General features: G+C 39.1%; 1 protein-coding gene across 10 annotated transcripts in view; it reads right to left on the minus strand.

Annotated features, from left to right (window-relative positions):
• The window catches only part of DOCK9 (dedicator of cytokinesis 9), a 207,448-nt gene that overhangs the window by 35,820 nt on the left and 149,749 nt on the right, over positions 1 to 21,879 (minus strand). For 6 of the 10 annotated variants that reach the window (XM_008578466.1, XM_008578434.1, XM_008578428.1 and 3 more), the window contains exons 36-41: positions 19,926 to 19,992; positions 18,179 to 18,226; positions 15,540 to 15,676; positions 7,784 to 7,899; positions 967 to 1,104; positions 657 to 839 (exon numbers count right to left, since the gene is read on the minus strand). In XM_008578466.1, coding sequence (XP_008576688.1) covers positions 657 to 839; positions 967 to 1,104; positions 7,784 to 7,899; positions 15,540 to 15,676; positions 18,179 to 18,226; positions 19,926 to 19,992 — 689 coding nt within the window. The remainder of the gene's footprint in view (positions 1 to 656; positions 840 to 966; positions 1,105 to 7,783; positions 7,900 to 15,539; positions 15,677 to 18,178; positions 18,227 to 19,925; positions 19,993 to 21,879) is intronic. The other 4 variants (XM_008578478.1, XM_008578449.1, XM_008578491.1 and 1 more) reach the window with 1 other exon arrangement.

The raw sequence follows: 21,879 nt of genomic DNA on the forward strand, positions 1-21,879 counted from the left end.
TAACACTGCACTATAAAAGTTTCTGAGTTTTCTGTGACCTCCATTAGATTGTACACTCCATGAGGGCCAGAAGAGGGTTCTATTTTGTTCATGGCTGTATCCGTGAATGATAGCACAATGTATGCAGACAATAAATATCATTTCAAAAAAAGCAATAAATGCCGAGATGGAGAAGGGACTCCTATTATGTGTAGAAAAAGAGAGTCTACGAAAATAAGATTTGTCACTATCTTGCCTGGTTCTAAGAGAAAAGAACTTAGGATCTTTTAACTCTGGAGAGACAGCAGATTTGTCAGTAGATGGAAGACAGAAAAGAATCACTTTGGGCTTTTTGTTTCCCATCTAAGATGTTTACTATGAAACATCCTCACATAGGTTCTAATATTTCTTGATTCGATGGAATTTCAGTCAGTGCAATATTGATTCAATATTTAAATGTAAATTTACCATTAGAAACACATCTTGGGCCCAGATGTTACAGTACAGAAGCATGGAATAAACCAAGCTAGTAAATGAAACTTCCCAATTTTCCATCTTGGAGCCAGATCTTGCACTATTTATGATAAGGTAAACCAGTAAATGTGATACTACAAGTTTTCCTGCTAAAACAGGATTCAACAGAGTAAATTGGTATTGGAAAGCTAAACTACACGTACTTGCAAATGTGTCCGGACAAAGGACTTCTTTCCAGTGTAGTCAAAATTGTTCCGCATCAAGAAGTAGAGCAGCTGGGAGGCCTCAGTCCTGATGGAGCTCAGTTTGGAGTTACAGCACTTGAGAATCTCATAGCACAGAGCAGCACACATGTCTGCTCTCCCTTCATAGAACGTCGAGGGAAACTAGAAGGAACACAAGGGAGAAGATCAACCACAAAATGGTTAGTGCTTGGTAACGTTGCCTAACTCCAGGTGGAAGGAGGAAAACAAATGGCAATCAATTACGCTCTTCACTGATGAAGCAACTTACCTTGTAAATCAAGGACCTTAAGGCAGTGAAGACATTTTTTAAAGCTATTTCAGATTGATGTTTTTGAAGAAAACACAGGTAGACGTCAAAAACTTTTTTCATGAGAGGATTATGTCCATGGTCAGCCAAGAGCTGGTTCTTAAAACACAGTGACAGCTTCATTAGTAGGACACCCCAGACACCTTCATACAATTTTCAGACTCAAAGACTACATTTTCCAAGCATTAAGACAACCTATAATTTAAACAAACTCTGCCATACATCCTCTCAGAAAGCACAAATTTTTTTGTGGAACAAATAAATCTATCAATAAATTTATGCTTTCCTTCCCAGCAAACTATCATACAGTTTTTAAAGGACCACTGCTGCTTAGTACTGACTAGACTTCTATTTATTTACTTATTTTCACTCTACACAAGCAACTGATACAGAGGTGATATTTGTAACATCTTAATTCAAACAGAGAAGTGCCATTACAGGTGTTAGCTAATTAATGGGCAAGAAAAAACAGACTTGAGGTATATGAAACATGTCCTCTAAAACAAGGAGTGCTCCCCAGCCTTCTCAGGCACTCTGGTAAGCTATCAATAATCAGACAGTTTGGTACAGTGGAAAACAGACAGGCTTTGGTCAGATACCACTTACCACATACACAAATTTGCGCATGTAAACTGAGTATCAGCACTGTCATGTGTGAAATAGCAATCCTAAAAGTGACCCGCACAGCTACTATGAAGACTTGAGATCAAGTGGAGAAAGTGTCTGATGCATATTTGGTCTAGCTCAGTAAGTGGAAGCTAGTAGGATTTTAACATTTCATAGATTTTACTTATCAAAGAAAACAGGAGGACCACAATTAATTGCTTCGAATCATCCTTCAAGATTCCCTCACCTCAGTAGGAAATTCACTCTAATTAAACACTCTGGAAGGCTGATTGGCTAAAACTCCCATCCACTGCTGAATACGCATAGCAGACAGGGGCGCAGCTGGGCAAGAAGCCCACCTGGAGCTGCATGTCCTAAACGTGCGCAGCCCTGCAGAGCACTACCTTCAAATACATACAAGCATCTCTGCACAAAGGTGTGTGTTTGGAGAGGATACATATGTGCATTTTGCACAAGCATGCAAAAATGACTGTAATCAAAAAAGTGTCAGAGGCTGGTATCTTGAACCAATCTTACAATTTGGCCAAGTGAACAGAGATAACTTATGTCCATATAATTCTGCTACACACCAAATTATGGTTGGCGTCTCAGAGCAAGATTTGCCTTATGTTAATGCCAAAGAGAAACTTTTACACAAAAAATAAATTTTGTTTTTTTAGGTCCAGTGAGTCACAGATGTATCCCAGCTGGTAGAACACCTGGAATTCACAATGACTTTTATATAGAAATACTGAAATACCAAATTGAATTCCATCACGTGAGAGAGTAGCAATTTAATGAGCAGGAAATGTGACTAATTAAATGAATATAACATAATTCTCAACCATGAGCAGCTGTTCAAAAAAAAAAAGATTCTTACCAGTGTTGGGGAACTGCTTACATGTTTTGTTGTTGGTGAATACTATTTTTTCCAGAAGGCATAGTTTGAAAGTCTCACTTTTCACATTGCATTTACCTTCCTAATTATGGCTGGATTCAAGTTTAGGGTGAATCTGGAAGTGAGCTTTCACTTTCTTAGCACTCCTTGCTGAAGCTATCCAGGAGAGATGGTTCCTACAAAAATTGCCAAGACCCCTAGTTCTGCTGTCTGAATTGACCCTTGTCTCCAAGTTCTTACTACTTGAGTTACATTTCTCCTTCTTTCACTCTCTCTGATCAAGTCTTTTCCTTCCCATTTTCTGGATTTGGTCCTCCTGGGCTCTGATCTCAAAACTTGCTCACAAGAATGGAGTTCAAACTTATTTGCATTAAGATATAATTTCTAATTTAAAGGGGTAAAGGACCTTTCATTCTAGACACATCCCAGTTTACCAACTACCTTCATTTTCCAATCAATTTTCTTCCCTCTTTCTCTCTGTGGCTCTCTGTTGCTCTCCCATTAATCAGAAAGTAATATGAGTATACACTAAATGAAAACATTTTGTTGAACAATCAGAAAAGCCCATGGGGGGGGGAGGAAAACAAAAATCACTCTTCACTCAGAAATAACTACAGATAACAATGCAGTGTATCTCATTTCTACCTTTTTATCCCTATAGACTCTCACTGAGGATGAGAAATTATTATTTAGGAAATGAAATGTGACATCAGAATAATGTAAAGGTGATGGAGTTTGGATGTGTTGTCCCCCCCAAAACTCATGTGGAAATTTGATCCCCAATGTGGCAATGTTGGAAACTGAGTCATAGGGGCGGACCCCTCATGAATGGATTAATGCTCTCCCTGGGGGAGGGGGGATTAATGAGTGAGATCTCACTCTATTAGTTCCCACAAGAGCTTGTTGTTTAAAAGACCCTGGCACCTCCTCTCTCCCTCTCCCTCTCCCTCTCCCTCTCCCTCTCCCTCTCCCTCTGTCTCTGTCTCTCTCTCTCTCTCTCTCTCTCTCTCTCTCTCTCTCTCGCATCTTCTCACCATGTGATCTGTTTGTACGCACGAGCTTCCTGACACTTTCCGCCATGAGTAGAAGCAGTCTGAGACCCAGGCTAGATGCAGCTGTCCCAGAATCGTAAGCCAAATAAACCTCTTTTCCTTATAAATCACCCAGTTGCAGGTAGTCTGTTATATAGCAACATGAAACAGACTAATACAAAAGGCGTGACATATTTCTAGCAATAAAGTGGAGGCTAATTCTCCAGGAAGGGTCTGTCATGGATTCAGGTTCAACTGTTCCATGCAGTCTCTAACGGTGCTTAACCCAGGAAATGGTGTTTTCAGGGAATGAACACTCAATATCAGTAATTTCTAAAGGTCCAGGAACACAGCGGAAAACAAACTTAAATCTTGGGTGCCAAAATGAGATATCTGGAATGAAGTTATTTAAGACAGCAAAGTCTTCCCAAGGCATATAGCATTTATTTTTATTGAGACATTGATTTAAAAATAATTTAAAAATTCAGGTTGGAAAAGAGCTGTTTCAGTTGAATATGCTTGCCAATCACTAAGGTGACCTAAACCTCATGTGTCTTTGTAGACCCGACTCATGGTCATGTAAACCAGATCACAAAGTCCCTAGCAAGACTCTGATTAAGTACACCTCACCCTCTTAGTTCCTATTGCTTCTTATAATTATGTATTAGTTCTCCTCATGCAGTTCAAATCAAGAAAAGACACTAAATGGAATTGCTAAAAATACATTTTCAGATTAAATTTGTGAACATATTAAAAAAATCATAAAATAGTTAAAGGCTAACATTGGTTTGGGATTGTGCTAATAACAGACACTGTAAAGTAGCTGCAGAAGAACCATATTTTTCTGCATGTAACTACCCCAGTTTACGAAACACACCCTTTTATGTATTAAATGAGATTACATATGTGAAAAGGCCTAGCACTATACTCGGCACGTGGTAAGTGCTTGGCAATTTTCTTCTTTTCTCTGTATGAGAGATCATTCAAATACCTTGATATTCACTTAATTCAGCTCATCTCTCTCACCTCTCTCTCTCATATACACACACCTGACTTAATTTTAGAACAAGGCCTTTTGGACAGGCCAGTTATACAGTGATCTTGGGCAAATTTCCTAATCTGTCTCAGCCTTGATTTATCTGTAAAATGTGGGCAAATTAGATCTACTAGGTGGAGCTGTTGTGATTAATGCCTGAGGCACAGAAGGCACTCAATAAATAGCAAGAAGCTAATATAATTATCACCACCACCACCACCAAAATTCAGGACTTAAATCTTTTCAAACATTTTATCTTATTAAGAAATTAATTTCTGGATTGTTTTTGGCAACTTATTAGATGTAGTCAGTTAAGAGAGTCAGGGCTGGCCAGTTAGCTCAGGTGCAGCCTAATAACCCCAAGGTCACGGGTTCAGATCCCCCTACCAGCCAGCTGCAAAAAAAAAAAAAAGTCAGTAATGTCATGGCTACATCTGGAAAGGTATTTCTTGCACAGAATTATGTCAGCTAATTCAATATTATAATTTTTCTGATATGCTCCAACTGATGCCTCAGCTGAGTAAATATTTGCAAAGGAAGATCCCAGTGGCTCCTGTGCCAGCGGGCCTCATGTACCTGGGAATCTAAGCCAACTAAGCCTGCCGTCCCAATATCCAGTGGCCCAATACCAAGTAATGCCACAGGGTGCACCATACACTTGCCTACCTTCCCCCCTTTTTTCGGGGGTGCTGAGCTTTAGACATCAAACATTTCTGCACCCAGGCATATGAATTTTGAAAAGATTACCTCAGCTCTAAAGCTCAATCTTCCCTGGGCATCTCAGGGATTAGACCCTTTATCACAGGACCAGAGAGGAGTGAACACAGGGAGCAGGGCTCGCTGTTAAACTAGAGTTAACATTTGAGCTCCTACTACGTTCCAGTCCAAGGTGGATGCTTTTGGATTCATCACAACAACCCATTCAAAACTCAACCTTATAGAGTAGGCATAATTGCCATATTTTGGTAAGGAAATAAGGACTAAGATATCAAGTAGGCCCAGCCCAAGGCTGAAAAGCTGGCTAATAGAGCTGGAATTTAAAGCCAATGGCATGTCCACATACAGGCTGCCTCCAAGTGTACTTAGTGTAATAGTGTAAAGAGTGTAGAACCTATTTTTCCATTCTTACCAATGAGAAATCTTAGGTCCAAAGATATCAAGCAATTTTCCCAAAGACATTCAGTCCATGAATGTCAAAATCAGTTTTCTTTTTTTTTTTGTCTTTTTCCGTGTCCGGCAACGGTCCGCAACCCTCAGTGTCGCCCCCGTACCGGACCGGGACCGGCAACAGGATCGCAACCCTCGGTGCTGCCCCTGCGCCTCGCTCAGCCAGTGAGCGGGAACCGGTCTGTATGTGGGATCCGAACCCTCGACGGGAAGCGCCGCACTAGCGCAGTGCGCCACCGGGCCGGCCCATCAAAATCAGTTTTCAATCAGAACTTCAGATGTTGTTTCTTTCTCAGGAGTCAGAATACCTGATGGCCAGACATTTGGAGATCTGCAAACCTTGACAAATACTCTTCTTTGATCTTAAGCAAGCAATTTAAAGAGGGCTGCATAAGAAGAGCAGGCTGTTCAGTAAGGAAACTGTCACCATTCCCATGGGTGTGCTTGGGCTGCTTGTGGCCTTACCTCGCACCCCTGATGCCAGCTCCACACCTGCTCTACAGCTCCAGGATCTCCTGCTTATTTAAGTGGTGGGGCGCAGGCAGAAAGGGAAAGACAGTGCTGCAACTGCTATTCTGAACTTAAGGATTCATGCTTACAGCCTGATACAGGTGTCCACAGCCAAATATTCACATTCAAAACCTTCACTGCCTATTTACATAAGAATTTCTAATTAAAGATATTCCAAAAGAAAACAGAAAGAGGTTCTAAAACTTCTTTTATGGTTCTAGTAGAACCATGATTCTCAAGCTGTGGTACTCAGGTCTCTTACCCAGAGTTTCTGCTTCAGTAGGTCTGGGGTGGGCCCTAAGAATCTGCATTTCTAACAAGTTCCCGGGGGCTACCACTGCTGCATGGCTAGACACCACACTCGGAGCCACTACAGCAGAGGCTACTGCCTCCATACTCTTTCCATTAGGGTTTGTATTTCCTCATCTCTCAACTGGATTCCTAGTAATGAGGTTTCACAAGGACATGAGTGGCATGGCTGGTAAGGAAAATAAAGGCATAGATAACAAACTGACACAATAGCAGGGTAGCTATTTTCACTCTCCCTAGTAAAGAAATGTGCTTTATAAGTAGTGAAGATAAGTAAAAAAGAGAATGACTTTGGTTATATTTCCCAAATACTCTTGCAAATAAACATACTGTTTCAATATTCACAGCATATTAGCACTAATTCAATTTCCCCTTTCTACGCTAGAAATGGAAGTAATCATTTAGCAAAAGAATGGAAACTGTCAGGTTCCTAAAAACAAAAGAGTGGCTGAAGAGTCCATCTCTACTTACTTGAATATTACTTGCTAAAACTTAAATAAGAAAAAGAAAAAAAACTTTCCTAAAATGCTTTTATTGTTTAATTTGGCAGCAGATAAAAAAAATTTAAAATATGAATGTGTTTGTATGTATTGCTCCTCTCTCTACAGGTAGCTAAATTTTTTTTTTCCTTTTTGTCTTTTTTACTGACTGGTAATGGGATCGCAACCCTCGGTGTCGCGCCCATACCGGGGACTGGCAATGGGATTGCAACCCTTGGTGTTGCGCCCGCACCACGCTCAGCCAGTGAGCGGGAACCGGTCTCCACATGGGATCCGAACCCTCGGTGACTCTCCAGTGCGCCACCGGGCCGGCCCATACACGTAGCTAATTTTAACTGCTACAACATTTGGATATGTTTAAAGATATTCAAAGCAGAAGTGCCTATAGGTTCCCATATTTATCCTCCTCAAGAGTTTGCAAAGTCATGTCTCCTCTGGCAAATGATTTCTTCTAGCCCAGAGTTAACCACCTCCAGAGACTGTGTTTCCACCATTTCCAAGCACAGGGTACATGCTGACCACTTAAGCTTTATTATATTTCAGAGAATTTAACTCATTTACTGTGGAATGGTTTCATGAAGGGAATTTAAGGACTTACGATTTTCTTCCTGGGGCAAAAACAGTTGCTGAAGTAAAAATACAACACAGTTGCTGGTTGAGCTTAATAAGCAGAATTAATTTAAAAGGTAAAACTGGCCATGAACAGCTGTTCAGTACAAACCTTAAATGCCAATGTAAATAGAGAGAGAGTGTCCAGAGCTGTAAGGCAAACCTCAGTAGCAATGTTGGCTTCGAGTAATGACTGGTGAAGAACATCTGCGTCCGAGTGGCCATAGCCTGCATGAATCGTAACACAAGATTACTGCCCTGTGGTTCAGACAGCAAGGCTGGCAGGATGGGAGAGGCACAGTCAACTTTTGATTACTTAGAGAAGGCCCACTCCAGGGCCTTGTCTCCTGTTTGCCTTTTGGGGGGGGGGCCGGGGGGAATATTATAACTCCTTTTCAATTCTGGATGGGCAATAACCAGAGCAAACATTTATTGTGTGCTTGCTATGTGCCAGCCATGATTCTATGAACTTTACATGAATTATCTCATTTAATCCCTCAACAGCCCTTTGAAGTATATATATTATTGAGCCCTTTTTGCAGATGAGACAAGCACAGAAAGGTTAAGCAACTTGTCTAAAGTCACACAGGTAGTAAACAGTGGAGTCAGGACATGCATCAAGACAGACGTCAATCAATTCAACTATCTGACTCATCTGTCAGAAGGGTGGGAGTGCTGAGGGAAGTTGAGATTTCTGTGTCAGGTACACAGAAGCAGCATCACAGCACAGGGGTTAAGAAAATGAGACTGAGATCAGGCTGCTGGTCCCTGAATCCAGCTCTGCCACCTACTAGATGTGTGACCTTGGGCAAGTCATTTGACCTCTTCATACCTCAGTTTCCTCATCTGTAGAATGAGGATAGTAACAGTATCTACCTCAAAGGGTTGTGATGACGATTAAATTTGTTAATATTTGTGAAGCTCTTAGAATAGCGCCTGGCACATAGTGAGTGCTATAAAAGTGTTAAGTCAATAACACCAAGATCTGTATTATCAGCCAGAATCATAAATGATAATCAAGAGTTGACTGAACTGCTAACAGTATTCTACTTGCTTAAATAAAAAGCATAAAAGCCAATATGTCTGAAAGAAATGTTTAAGAAAAGGAAAGAACTTGAAGAATATGTCATTTTAGCTTAACCATACATAATTTAAATACAAACACAAATCTTCTATATGTGGCTGCAAAATCAATTTAATACTGATATAAATGCAGTTTGACATACAACTTGAGATATTAAATTATGAAATGGTATGCATTAGCAGAAATACACGGAGATGTGAAAATGTTACAGTATTGAACTAGATTACAAAGAAAGATGGCAATATAATAAAACACCATGTAATGTCTTTCTCTAAGGAGCAAAATAAATCAACATTTATTACTTAGGTAATTTCCTTAATACTCCAGAGAAGAAGACATTATATATATAGATCAGGAAAATTAAGTACAGAAAATCTAGGGAATTTTCTTGAGACAAGTAATGGGAAAAAACCACAATCTACACTCCAAATTCCTTATCCAGGTTACCGTATCATATACATATCATTAGGAGAAAAGAAAGTAACTAGCATGACATCATTCTGATTTAAATAAATGTCAGAATTATAGAATGGTTTTAAAAGGCTACAAAAAAAAGCTTTTTAAAGCTACAGAAGAGCTTTTAAAAATGTAATAAAAACACTATGTTTTCACATAATTCTGCTTTGCTTTTAAAAAGGTGGTTCTGAGGTTTTATGTCTGTGGATCACGCTACTTTCACTCCACAACTCAGCCAGTATCTCTCTTTAGTGAGAATACATTTGGCACCATGCTAGTTCCATTTCCTTTTATTTTTGCTTTTTGGGTGAGAAATCTCCCAGAGGAAAGAAAGGTGGATATTCTGGAGTACTACTATTAATTGTACTGCCGTTACATAAGCCAAGGCATTACTTCATTTGGTGAGGTTTGTTTTGTGAGATACAGACAATGAAAGAGGAAAACAGATAGATGATTATTGTTAAAGTGATCACAAACTATGGTAAGATGAAAAAAAAATACAACACCTGTTATAAGACCAACCAAAATTATCACACAGGCCAAAAGGATCCTTTATTGAGGGCTGCCATTTCCCCTAAATGAGTTTTAGTCTGTGTTAAACTTTAACAAGGAATTTACTTTGGTGATTATTTTAATTTCTTTCTCTACACAGAACTCTCCTTCTCTCTTTCAACATAACCTAACCTACTGATCAGTGTATCCAGGTGATCATTATAGATGACATGGCCTACACACTAAAGAAATCCCTCAGAATGTACCTACGCCTGGCTGAAAGCCTGGAACAAGTAAAGAGTTAGAATTTGGTGATGTTGTTTTTAAAATATATCTAATCAATGGGCTATGCTAATTAAGATATTGTATAATTATGTATACACATATGGAAACATAATGACAAAATTTCTCCAAGTTATTACACCACCCATAAAACACTACACCATCTATCATCTCCTTTAGAGAAAGTCAGATTCAAATAGAAATCTGACTGCCTTTGTCTGAGCCATATAGGAATCTAAAAGAAACAGTCCTTTTAGCCACAATTTGTTACACTTTGCTTTTCTTTTAACTGTTTGATCTTAAAAATCAGCAGGATTCCTGAGCTAGTGTTATTTTTAAAAAATCCCTAAAAATAAATAGCAGCACAGAGAGGCTGTCCCAATTACAGAGACTGGAGACCACATACTCAAGGCCCGGGAACAAAGCTGTGCATAAGGGAAGACTTTAATCAACAGACACCACATTACAGACCAACAAGGGAAAATGAAACCGAGCTAGTAAACCCAAGAATGGGGCCTTAAGAGCCAGATAAATTTCTTAAATTAAGGGTCAACAACTTTTTGAAAGAGGATTAAGCTGATTCTGACTCAAGCAAGGAAGGAGTGTGATGTAAACCACACCGATTTCCACTAGGGAGCAGTGGTGCCTTGGAGCACCTGCACAGATTCCCTCCATCCTTGCTGGTTGTGGGCAGCTGGGTAGGACTTTTCCATGGATGTGTCAACTTTGGCATACAGGCTATGGGCTGCTTTAGAGTCACTGCTCAGATTTACACAGTTTTTATTCTATTGTCACCCTGACAAAAGACTTACTCTAAAACCCCAAATCTTTTAAACATTCAGGGGCCAGGATAAGATTTTCCTCAGTTATGTCATCTGCCATGTTTAGATTTAATTAACCTTATTCTGTTTTATAAATCCACGTTACCTGAATTGCTCAACTTAATAATGCTGACTACATCTGTAAACTTTTCCTCCCTCCCTCCTGTGACACACGTGATAGGCAGAACAGAAGGCTGACTCACGGCCACATGCCTTTTCTGAACATCAGAGCACATTTGGGATAGAAGAGTAAGAGATACATATTCTCACAGGAAGCGCTTCCATTTTGACAGCTGCCTTTACCCCTTTATGAAACCAAAAATCTTGTTTTTGTTTTTACTTTTTTTCCTCTAGCCCATTAATATGAATTCAGAATAAGTTTTTTGAGAAAATATAAATAATGAATGATGAGGAATCTTCTTGCTAAAAGAATCTCCCAAAGGTAGAAGACCTAGCTTACTAGAGATATTAATTTATGATAGAAATATTTACTAAGTGCAAATATTTATGCAAAATATCAAACTGATCAATCTTTAGCCAATCCATTACTCATTTGTATCCCACTTTTATTGTTAAAAAGGTTTACCTCATAGATGGGCAAGGAGTAGAGAGCAGAATAAGGAATAATATTCTAAGGCAAAAATTATGTGATTTGATATTTGACCTCTGATTCACACACAAAGAAAATAAATACACTCAGAAGGATTTGTGGACATAATCTACAACCTAAGAGTTTATACTTTAGAAACTGGGTATCATGCTGTCAGCTTTCTCTTCTCTGTAGAATACTCAACCTGATATTTAGCTGTGTCTGAAAATGGTACATAGTATGAGACATGGCCCCAAACTATAGAAACCCTTGGTTTAAGCATGCCAAACATTTTAAGTCCTCTTTAAAGATATTCAAAATGACTGACTTTAAATGAGCACTGTACCAGATTTTCTCAATTCTGAGACTCCATCAATTCTAAGAAGCACCAAATCAATGACAGAACTACCATATTAGATATAATATGGAAGATACACCCTGATTTCAGAAATGCTAGAAAATGTGCAAAAATGTGACTCAAAATCAAGGAAACATCTCAGAATCAAGGAAATATGGATTTATAAACAAACATTTCATTTACTATCTTGAGTATATACATTTATAGCATCCAAGCACATTTTACCCAATTTAAAAGATGTATTATGCATGTTTTGAAACTTTTGAAAAATATGAATTTTAATTCAGAGATGCATGCACTCTCTGTATCTTTCATATTAATTCAATATTATGTACAGTAAAGGAACTTAATAATCACCTATATTCATTTTCTTATTTAATTTCAGAGCTAAAAGGGGCCTCACAAGTCACGCCATTCAACTCCTTATGTGATGCTTCAGTGACCTGGACAATATCCACAACAGGTCCTCCTCCAGTCTCTGTTTTCATACCTCCAGCTACAAGTGCCCGCTCTAGCTTTACTGGCAGCTCAGCACATGTCACTCATGGGCATTTCAGTTAGAAAATGCTTCCCAATACCTGAAATCAAATTCTCTGCTCTTAAACGGCCTCTTCTATTGATATATATAAAGTACGGGTTTTCTTCACATGTTCCTTCTTCTTAGCTGGCTTTCCCCCATATCATACCAATGGGAAATATAAATTATCATGCAAATAAATTTAATATATTCCTAGAACATATAACATCCAAGTAAATACAAAGTGTTATTTTACATATTTTGCAAATGTATCACTTATTTGAAAACATGTTTCAATTAGTTTTCCCCTCATAATGTGGTTTATATAATTTACATGTAGCTATCACTCTTGATTTCCCCCCCGTAGCGTGGTTTATTTGAAATATTCCACCTGTAGCTATCACTCTCAATTTGTTATCTGATGCAAATCTCCTCTACTGATACACGATGAGTGCAAGTTACACTAAATAGATCAATGTCTAAATGTTCTAAAGATTTACTTTTCATATACAAGGGCAATGACCCAAGTAACAAAACTGCCCTTAAGAGTGTTTTTCAAATAGTTGACTATCTGGGCACAGTGAGATTTGTCATTTTCATTATTTCCTACCAAAAGTAAAGAGTAAAGGTAAATCCTTGCTACAGCTACTTGTGTAGCTCACACAGAGTCTTTTCCCATGTCCTACTATTCATGGGTGACAGGGACAGCCTGGGGGACAATGTGAATAGAACTACAAAGGATTAAGTTTCTCATGGTCCTCGGCTGCTCCCTGCTGGTCAAGCAGAGGTCTGACAAAGCCACTCCTCCAACAGAAAGAGAAGAAGTAATGCAGAATATAGGGACACTTCCTATTTTTATTCTTTTCTGAAATAAATTCATTTTAGATTTTGGGGTATTCCTGGCAATTCTATCACATTGAATTTACGTTATATTGGTTGGTCCAATACAAGGTACTGTATTCCTTGCTAAATAGAATTTTTAAAAAACAGATATATATGGACCCGGATTTCCCATAAAATACCTACGTACAGATGTAAACAAACATGTTTGTATATATACATATACATGTTTACACACATACACATGTATACATACACTGTACACTTCCTTCTCTTTGCGGTTATTGACTGAGTTGATTTGGAGCTCAAAGAGCTGGCAGAGGGAAAGGCTGAAGGCACTCAAATACATAATCAAAATTAGAGATGTAAACAAAGACTGAGTTCTAGGAGAAGATGCAATGGACTTAGGAGATATCACAACCAATTCGGGATGAGCAGAAATTGTAGGAACACAGGTGCGGGCTTTTAGCTACACACTGTTTATTGGCAAAGCAGGAGAAAATGTGACTGAGGATGGTATGCCACTGAAAACTGAAGAAAGCAAAAATGAGAGAACGGAAGAGGAGGGAGGCAGGAAAAGCAGAACGCTCAGGGGGTAGCAGGAAGAGATCATGGAAATCAACTGTGTTAACAGGACAGCTTTTGGCAGCAGCACATGGCCAGCTGTCTCTCTCCTCCAATTCAAGTCACCACCACAAAACCCATTTGTAGTGGGAGGAACGGCTGCAGTCTGAGTGGATTAAGGTTATTTCTTCATGTGTTGATCATTCATTTTATTTTTGTTTGTTGTTTGTATCCTACATGATTATCATTAAAAGTGGGGTCTGGGTCTGTTTATGGTTTTTTAAGGTCCTTCAAAGTTCAAGCATTTATTTCAACTGATAGTGAGTTAGTCTCTGTGATATATAAATTATCTGGGCAAAGGGAGTCCAGCAGGTCCTGTATGTTACTGGAGATCAAATTTCTGTTGCTAAATAGGAAATGAAAACTAAAAATAACAAAACTCCTGGTTTTGTTTGTTGCAACTCTTTCTCTACAGAGCTAGAAAAAACCCTGACAAGATGTTGAAAAATCAAGTATTGTAGCTTTAAATATGTCACTAAATGTGCATTCTGACTTAAGTGTGGACCTCAGAACTAGCATTTAAGGGCTACCAATTCAGTGTGTGGCTGATGGGCACAAAAGCGATTTAAACAAAGTTTAGAATTTTTATAAAGAGAGACTATAGACATAACATTTAGCTTCACTGGGATAGAAAGCTACCGTGTTTTGATTCCTCAGTCATCTCACTTTGAACTATTGTCAATACAAGATGTTGGGAATATTGTCTTTTCTTTTAGCCTGTATTTAAAGAAAAGATATGAAAAAATCACGGTGAGTGGAATTCTTATGATTAGAAATGATGGGAAGAATTAATAACCATGCACTAAAGACAATACTTGGAATGAGAACAAATAATAGTCTAGGTAAAACAATACCTAGCTATGTCATGCTTGGAGAGGAGATGGAACAATTCAGAGAACAGAATGCTAGCAGAATGGGACGTATTACAAATGATCACATTAATTTTTCATGCGCTGCATGGTTGACATCTTTTAGGTTTTCTGCTTTGAGAAACTCTTAAGATGAAACACTTCTAGGAACAGCATATGATGCCACGTCCCCTCTGGTGATTGATAAAAGTTAATTAAAAATATGCTCTCACATTTTGGCAGAATCTCTATTTGTGAAGTTAGAAAGCCCCAAAGTTAGGAAGACAAGATGAACAAAAAGTCTCGGTTTGCAAGTGAAGCAGCCTCATAAGCAGACTTCAACCTGATTAAATCTTACCATTGTCTACAGAAATTCCAAGCACACTTGATATCTTTCTCACACTGAAAACACAGAAAAAGTCACTTTGTTATTGGATGCTTTTCCACACCCTCACAAATTGATTCACGGGCTTTATGTTTTCACAGCAGTGGAAGGATTAACATCCATTCAGAGACAGAATGTCAGAATGTGGACACTTGATCAATTACGTGCACAGGATCATGAGGGGTGAGAGGAATCTGTCCCAATGTTTTAGCAGTTATAGGGGTAAATCAATGATGCATTGGCTACAGGCAATGAATCCAAACATTACGTTTAAAATACTGGAGAATGTTTGGCTATCGAACCTGTCAAATTTCATTTTGGAAGTGGGGCAAAGGGTCTAGACTTTGAGGTTTGGTGCCATAGTTGACCATGTTCCACATTATGTCATCCCAAATGTTGAGGACCCTCTTCTCCTCCAAGGAAGGGAACTGTGCCATGAGCTCTTCATCCTACTTGCTTTGAGCTGGAAAAAAAATTGAGTCGGTGATATGGTATGGTGTGGCCTGGGGCTATCCCCTCTGAGATGGCACATGAGATGGCTGGCTGTTACGATGGTATGTCATGGGACTTACTGTGGTTAAAAGTGAGAGAGTTATCCAGGCTGCCCAGCTGCTGCAATCTGGCATGCATCATTCCTGTTCTGTTACGGGAAACAGGCAATGTCTGAGATTTTCGATCATGAACTATGGGTCCCAACCCCTCCTGGTTCCTGCAACATGAGTGAAATGGGATAGAAGCAAAAGTTAGATGTGTTACCCTGCAGCGAGACAGGGAGCATTAGTGAAGCCAGGACACTGCACAAGGGAGGCGGCCACACGCTGACCGAGCGCAGCATAAAAGCCAGAGACACAAACAGGCGGCAGGCAGCTTACAGAGTTCACAGCAAAGCACCTGACGACTGACCAAGAAGCAAAAAACAAGCGAAAGCAGAGAGCTTTTCATTTTTAGGAAATACTTGAGAGATGCTACTTTTAAAAAAGTGAGCACCATTCCAATGTGGCGCTACAGGTTAGCATTCTGACAACTGTCTTTTTGGATTACATATGTTCTGAAAGAGCAAAAATATTTTTTTTCATTAAAAAATGCACTGGAAGAAACAGAGAGCAAACATGCAATTGGACGGAGTATATGAGGCAGTTTTAACACCTTTATTCTTACCCAAGCAGGAAGAAGAGCCACACACTTTGTTAAACTTGTCAGCAGTCAAGTAGAAAAAATAGAAAAGTGATCTGGGTTAGCAATCAAACAGCTAACTTCCTACTGTGTACCATCACCAGAGCAGATGAAAAATGAGACCAATGCTGGAATGACACCTGTCCCCCATCCTGGAGCTGACTGTTCCCCTCACTGTGTTATTGTGTGTAGGAGAACAGGGACATGCATGGACTATCATCGACAGCATGCTGCTGGGTGATTTCAAGGTGACAATGAGAAGGCACAGTGTTCATTAAACCAGACCACTGTGGATGGCAAACATTGACAACGTTCACATTATAGTTCAGGATCTTTTTCACATGCAGCAAAGGCCATGGCCATTTCTGTATAAAGCAGGGCATATCTTTCCACAGTGCACAGAACAAAGTTACACCATTTCCACTCCTGTCTTTCTCTGCCCGTCTATTTTTAAGGCAGTCCACTCTTTTATATGCAAATATATACAGGGTGCTTAGGAAGTCAGAAGAGTTTCTCTTAAAAAGTTAAGTTTATATCCGCTGAAAAATATAAGGTAACCATTTCACAAAACCCAATTCTAAAATATTTTGTCAGAACAGAAATCTTCAGCTTCCCACATTCACCATTTTAAGCTCGGAGACATTTTATTCTACTTGGCACAACATTCTCCAAATGCCATCTTGTGATGTAAGTGGCAGTTACTGCAAAAGAGAGTGTGAAGTTCATCCAGCACACTGCCCTTCTGTTAAAAAAAATCCACTGTTTTCCCATCTTGATGGAACAAAGTCAAAGAGAATAAAAATCAAGGTATGAGATGTTATCACTATAAGGACACCTTGTATATATTTGCATTTGATACGTACAAACTCAAATATAAAAACTGTGACAAAAAAATGGTTAAGATTAGAGAACTTTAAGTGCTACCACATTTCAATTAAAAATAGAAAACATTAACAGGAAAGTGCAAATATTCTCTATAAATTTGCTTCTTTTTAAAAGAAAACACATACTTTTGTTTAACATAAAGCATAATTCTGAAAATCTGTTAACATCTCCAGAGAGAACAACGTTAACATAAAAAGAAAACCTCACATTCAAATAGAAGGTCTATTAAAAATCTCTGTCTTTTTCATTGCTATAAAGCAGAATTATAGATAAGAAAAACAAACCTCAACTACAACTAAATTTTAAAGCTTCCTTAAAACATAAATACAATTTTATTTATTATTAAATTGTTAAAAACAACAACAGTAGAAAAATATGATAGTTAGACACTAACATAGAAAACACACAACACAGAAAAAACCAGATACAGACATACTCAATGGCTACCTGGCAGGAAATAAGTACTTGGTGAGGACAAGATGTGCTATGAGGAAATACCCTAAAGAAGGAGCTGTCTAGCCACACATCATCAGCAAGGAGTTTCTAGCTCTTCTTGAACTCAAGAGAGTTCAGGACAGGGCCGTGAGGAGTTCTGGTCAGATAAGAACATAGGGCACTTATCTATTAGTTAGAATAAGAGGAGAAAGGGCCACACTTGAGAGCATGTTTGTAGAAGTCCACACAGATTTGGGATGGGCTGAAAACATTCTTTCATTAAGAAAGAGAGAGGTTAGATAAGAAATTAGTCTACTTATATTTGGGAGCAGGGACAATCCAAATGACCTCTGAAGTGAAACAGAGAAAGAAATCGCTGAGGAAGGAGAAAACATGAAGAGGAAGTGAGCAGAGAAAGAGAAGGAGACAGGACAGAGCCTGAGGGAGACTCTGGAAGGAAGTGGAGAAGTGTAGTAACAGGCCACAAAGGAAAATCTTTCCAAGAGACATGCATGGGACAAAACAAGACGGAATGGAATATAGGAACACATACGAAAGATGCTATCAGAACTCGTGGTGGCAATTCAAAGGCCCACCAGCCGTCTTCGCGGCTGCTTATGTGAATACCGACTGCCAGTCACCACAGACGGCCATTCTCATACATGCAGACCCAAGTGACAGAAAATGACACATCTCCAACTAAAATGCACCACAGTACCTGGCTATATATCGCTTCCCCATGTACTGGAACTGGTGCAAGCAGACTCTGAAGACAAGAGGAAAGATTATTAAGGAAACACAAAGATGAACTTAATCTTCAATAAATTGTTTTGTTTAAACTCATTAACAACATTAAATTCAATAAATACTTATGTCTGTCACTAGCTCCTTACTTCTGGTTTTCAGGAATTCTCTGAGAGGTCCCTCTAAACTCAGAGAAAATGATTACCTATAAGGCAAGCCCTGTATTGTGTGCTATCCATACTGTGGTGGCTGGTGGAGCACAGACCAAAGGACCAGGACAGAGAGGACTGTCATCGGGTCAGGGATGGGAGATTTACTCCAAGGCAATCTGCCTTAGAAATCATGTTGGAAACCACACATACTGTTCCGAATTGCTTGTTCACCCTCATTCAATTCTATATAAGGAGCTCTCTCTTTTTGCTCAAGTGTATGAACTGGTTCCCTATAGACATCAAGTGTGTCATTTAAATTTTTTTTTAATATAATTACAACACCAATTTTTTAAAAAGTCATGTGTTTAATATGAGGTGGTTAAAACAATGTCTAATGAGCTTCTCTAGTGCTGAATCTCATTTCACAACCTGACAACTCCCCCTTTAACTCAGCAGAGGGCATGATCTTGAGGCTACCAACCAAGGCTATGAACCGAGACCATGAGCCAAGCCTCCTGCTGGAGGGTCAGGCCCAAAATGCATGAAACTCTGAACACTAGATTTCTGCCTGAGTTGGTGCAAATACACTTGGCACCAAAACATGTCCCGAACTAACAGACATAAAGGTACTCATAGTTACGATTTATCCAATTATTGTGAACAATAACAGCACTGCAGAGATAATTTTTTACTATGGAAATAATGTGTTTGATTGTGGGGTGCTGCGTGAGATGCTGTTGGGATGTTATGGAATATATGTACTCTATATGTAGAAAATTCTGAATTTGGAAAATCATCTGGCCCCAGCAATTTTGGATAAGAGATTATGGATTCATGTTTCTAAAAGTAAAGAACTCAAAGAAAATAAAAAACTTACATGGAAGAAATAAAATGAGATAAAGTAGATACTATGTTAAGATTTCACTTTTATGTCTTATATTTTAAAATTATAGAAATTTTTCTGTCTCAGTTTCTGCATCTGCTTAAGTTAGAGTCAATTTAGAAAAGTATGGGCCGGCCCGGTGGCGCACTGGATAGTGCGCCGCTTGGGAAGCGCGGCGGCGCTCCCGCCCGAGGGTTCGGATCCCACATACAGACCGGTTCCCGCTCACTGGCTGAGCGAGGCGCGGGAGCAACACCGAGGGTTGCGATCCCGTTGCTGGTCCCCGGTCCGGTACGGGGGCAACACTGAGGGTTGCGATCCGTTGCTGGACACGGAAAAAAGACAAAAAAAAAAAAAAAAAAAAAAAAAAAAAAAAAAAAAAAAGAAAAGTAGCATCTACCCAATTCAGCTAATAGATTTTATGTTATTTTATTAAGATGGCTCACACATGTAAGCAATTCCCTCTCATATATAACAACCACACATCTGCAATAATTTAAGGCTGGCTACTGTTCATTGGGTCATCAGCCCCAACAATAGGTGTTGGGGTCAGGACAAGGAGAAAGAGCTTAAGGAGTGAGGATGTGACATATACTGCATTCCTTGTACAACTACACTGTATTCTCCATACCTCCTAATTATCCAGAAAAAATCAGGAGGCAATGAGCAAAGAAAAAACTACTCACTCAGATATTGTAAAAAAATCCATAAGTTCAGATGTTGAAGCCTTGTTCCAATATGTAAACAATGCATCTAGAAAACAAACATTTATTTGGTCAGAATCACAATACATACTATGTACATTATGGAGAATCACCTGTTATGAAAATGGGAAGAGACCTTGGAGTGCATGCATCCAAACCTTTCCCCTGCTCGCTTTTTTTGCTGACCAAAGAACAAACCACAGTGACCAATTTATACTGGATAACACACACAACAGGCTTATTCAATTTAAAGAAGCTACATTTCAACACTTGAACTTAAATTCATCATGCATCATCTAGTACTATATTATAGTACAATGCTTATTTAACTTATACATAATGTGCTCTTAAATAGACTAGAAAATCCAAAGACAAGTGGGCAAATAATCTAAAGTTGGGCTCTCTCATCTCCTACTAGAAAATCCCTTTCCAGCAGGGAATTTGTTGAAAATTTTTATAAACTACACACTGCTCTGCCCTTTGAGTTTTAATTGAACAATATATAGCTTTGATCTATTTCAAAGTTTTCCAAGATGCAAAATATTCCTCTCTATGGATGCACCATAACTGGGTTGACCAGTCCTTTACTGATAGACATTCACTGTTTTTCCCCCAAAACTTTTGCTAATATATTTCAGTGACCATCCTTTTCCATGGATCTTTGCATGCAGGTCTAACTACATTTACAGGACAAATTCTTAGAAGTGAAATAGCTGTATCAAATGGTATACGCATTTGAATCTCTGTGTATGAACCCTTTAACGCTTTTTATTACACAAAGAGTCCTACCATTTGAGAGTTAAACATTTTTGCATTCTTATATTTTACATTGAGGTTGAGAAGTAGGTGAAGAGATTCCTCTCAGGGAAAAAGCCTTTGACACTTTGAGTCCTGAGATGAGCTGAGAGGCTGCAGATATGCTAACAGCTCATGAAGATGCATGGCCGCAAACTTCTACTCTACACTTCTCAAGAACACTGCCAGGCAGGGAAGACATGGGACATATATAGAGAATCTGTTATGTGCCAGGCACAGTGCTAAGTGCTGTCATAATTCCATATATATTGTGTCATCTAATCCTCACCATAATCCAAGGCAGAAGAGGGTTCACATTTACAGATGAGCTACTGGAGGCTCAAAGAAGTTAAGTAATTCTCCTATTTAGCAGCCTAAAGAATCATGGCTGAACAGGGATGTAAATCAAGTCCACCTGATTCTAAAGGCCACATCTGCCATATTAGACCAGTGAGGAGGGTGGGTCAGGGAGCTTCCATCTTTGAAGGGTTTTGGACTCAGAATCCAGAGGGATAGCCTCTGGTTACTTGAGGCTGGTCATCTTGATAAGGTGAGCACCCAGGGAGCCAAGTGAAGATGGAGAGCCTCGTGGGATCAACCTGCAGGAATCTGTGGCCATCCCCAGCAGATATCAGAAATGTGATACTAACACTGCCATTGGCTTAGGCAATTGGCAGGGGAAAGTGGAAAGAGAGTTAAGGTCTATATAGAGAGGGGAGGAATAGAAGGCACATAGATTCAGGGGCCCATTGTGTAGAAGGTGCTTATTAAATGTGAAATAAATGAGAGGACAGAGTGGCTACAGAGTTACACAACTGATTTTGGTTGTCTGTCTGGTCAACTATCTCTGGAGGCAATTTCTCCCCCACCCTATCTCACACACAAAAATCAACTCTAGATAGATTTTTAGGTTTAAATGTGAAAATAAAAAAATAGAGCTTTCAAAGAAAATATGAGAATATCTTTGTAACCCTGGGGAAAAGGAAAGGATTTCTTAAATAGGACACACACGCAAAAATTCTTTTTTTTTTTTTTTGTGGTGGCTAGCTAGTACACGGATCTTGACCTTGGTGTTATCAGCACCATGCACTTCCAACTGAGCCACCAGCCAACCCAATGACTTTTTTTTTTTTTTTTGCTG

This window comes from Galeopterus variegatus, unplaced genomic scaffold (genome assembly GCF_000696425.1).
Source record: "Galeopterus variegatus unplaced genomic scaffold, G_variegatus-3.0.2 Scaffold74, whole genome shotgun sequence".
NCBI lineage: Eukaryota > Metazoa > Chordata > Mammalia > Dermoptera > Cynocephalidae > Galeopterus > Galeopterus variegatus.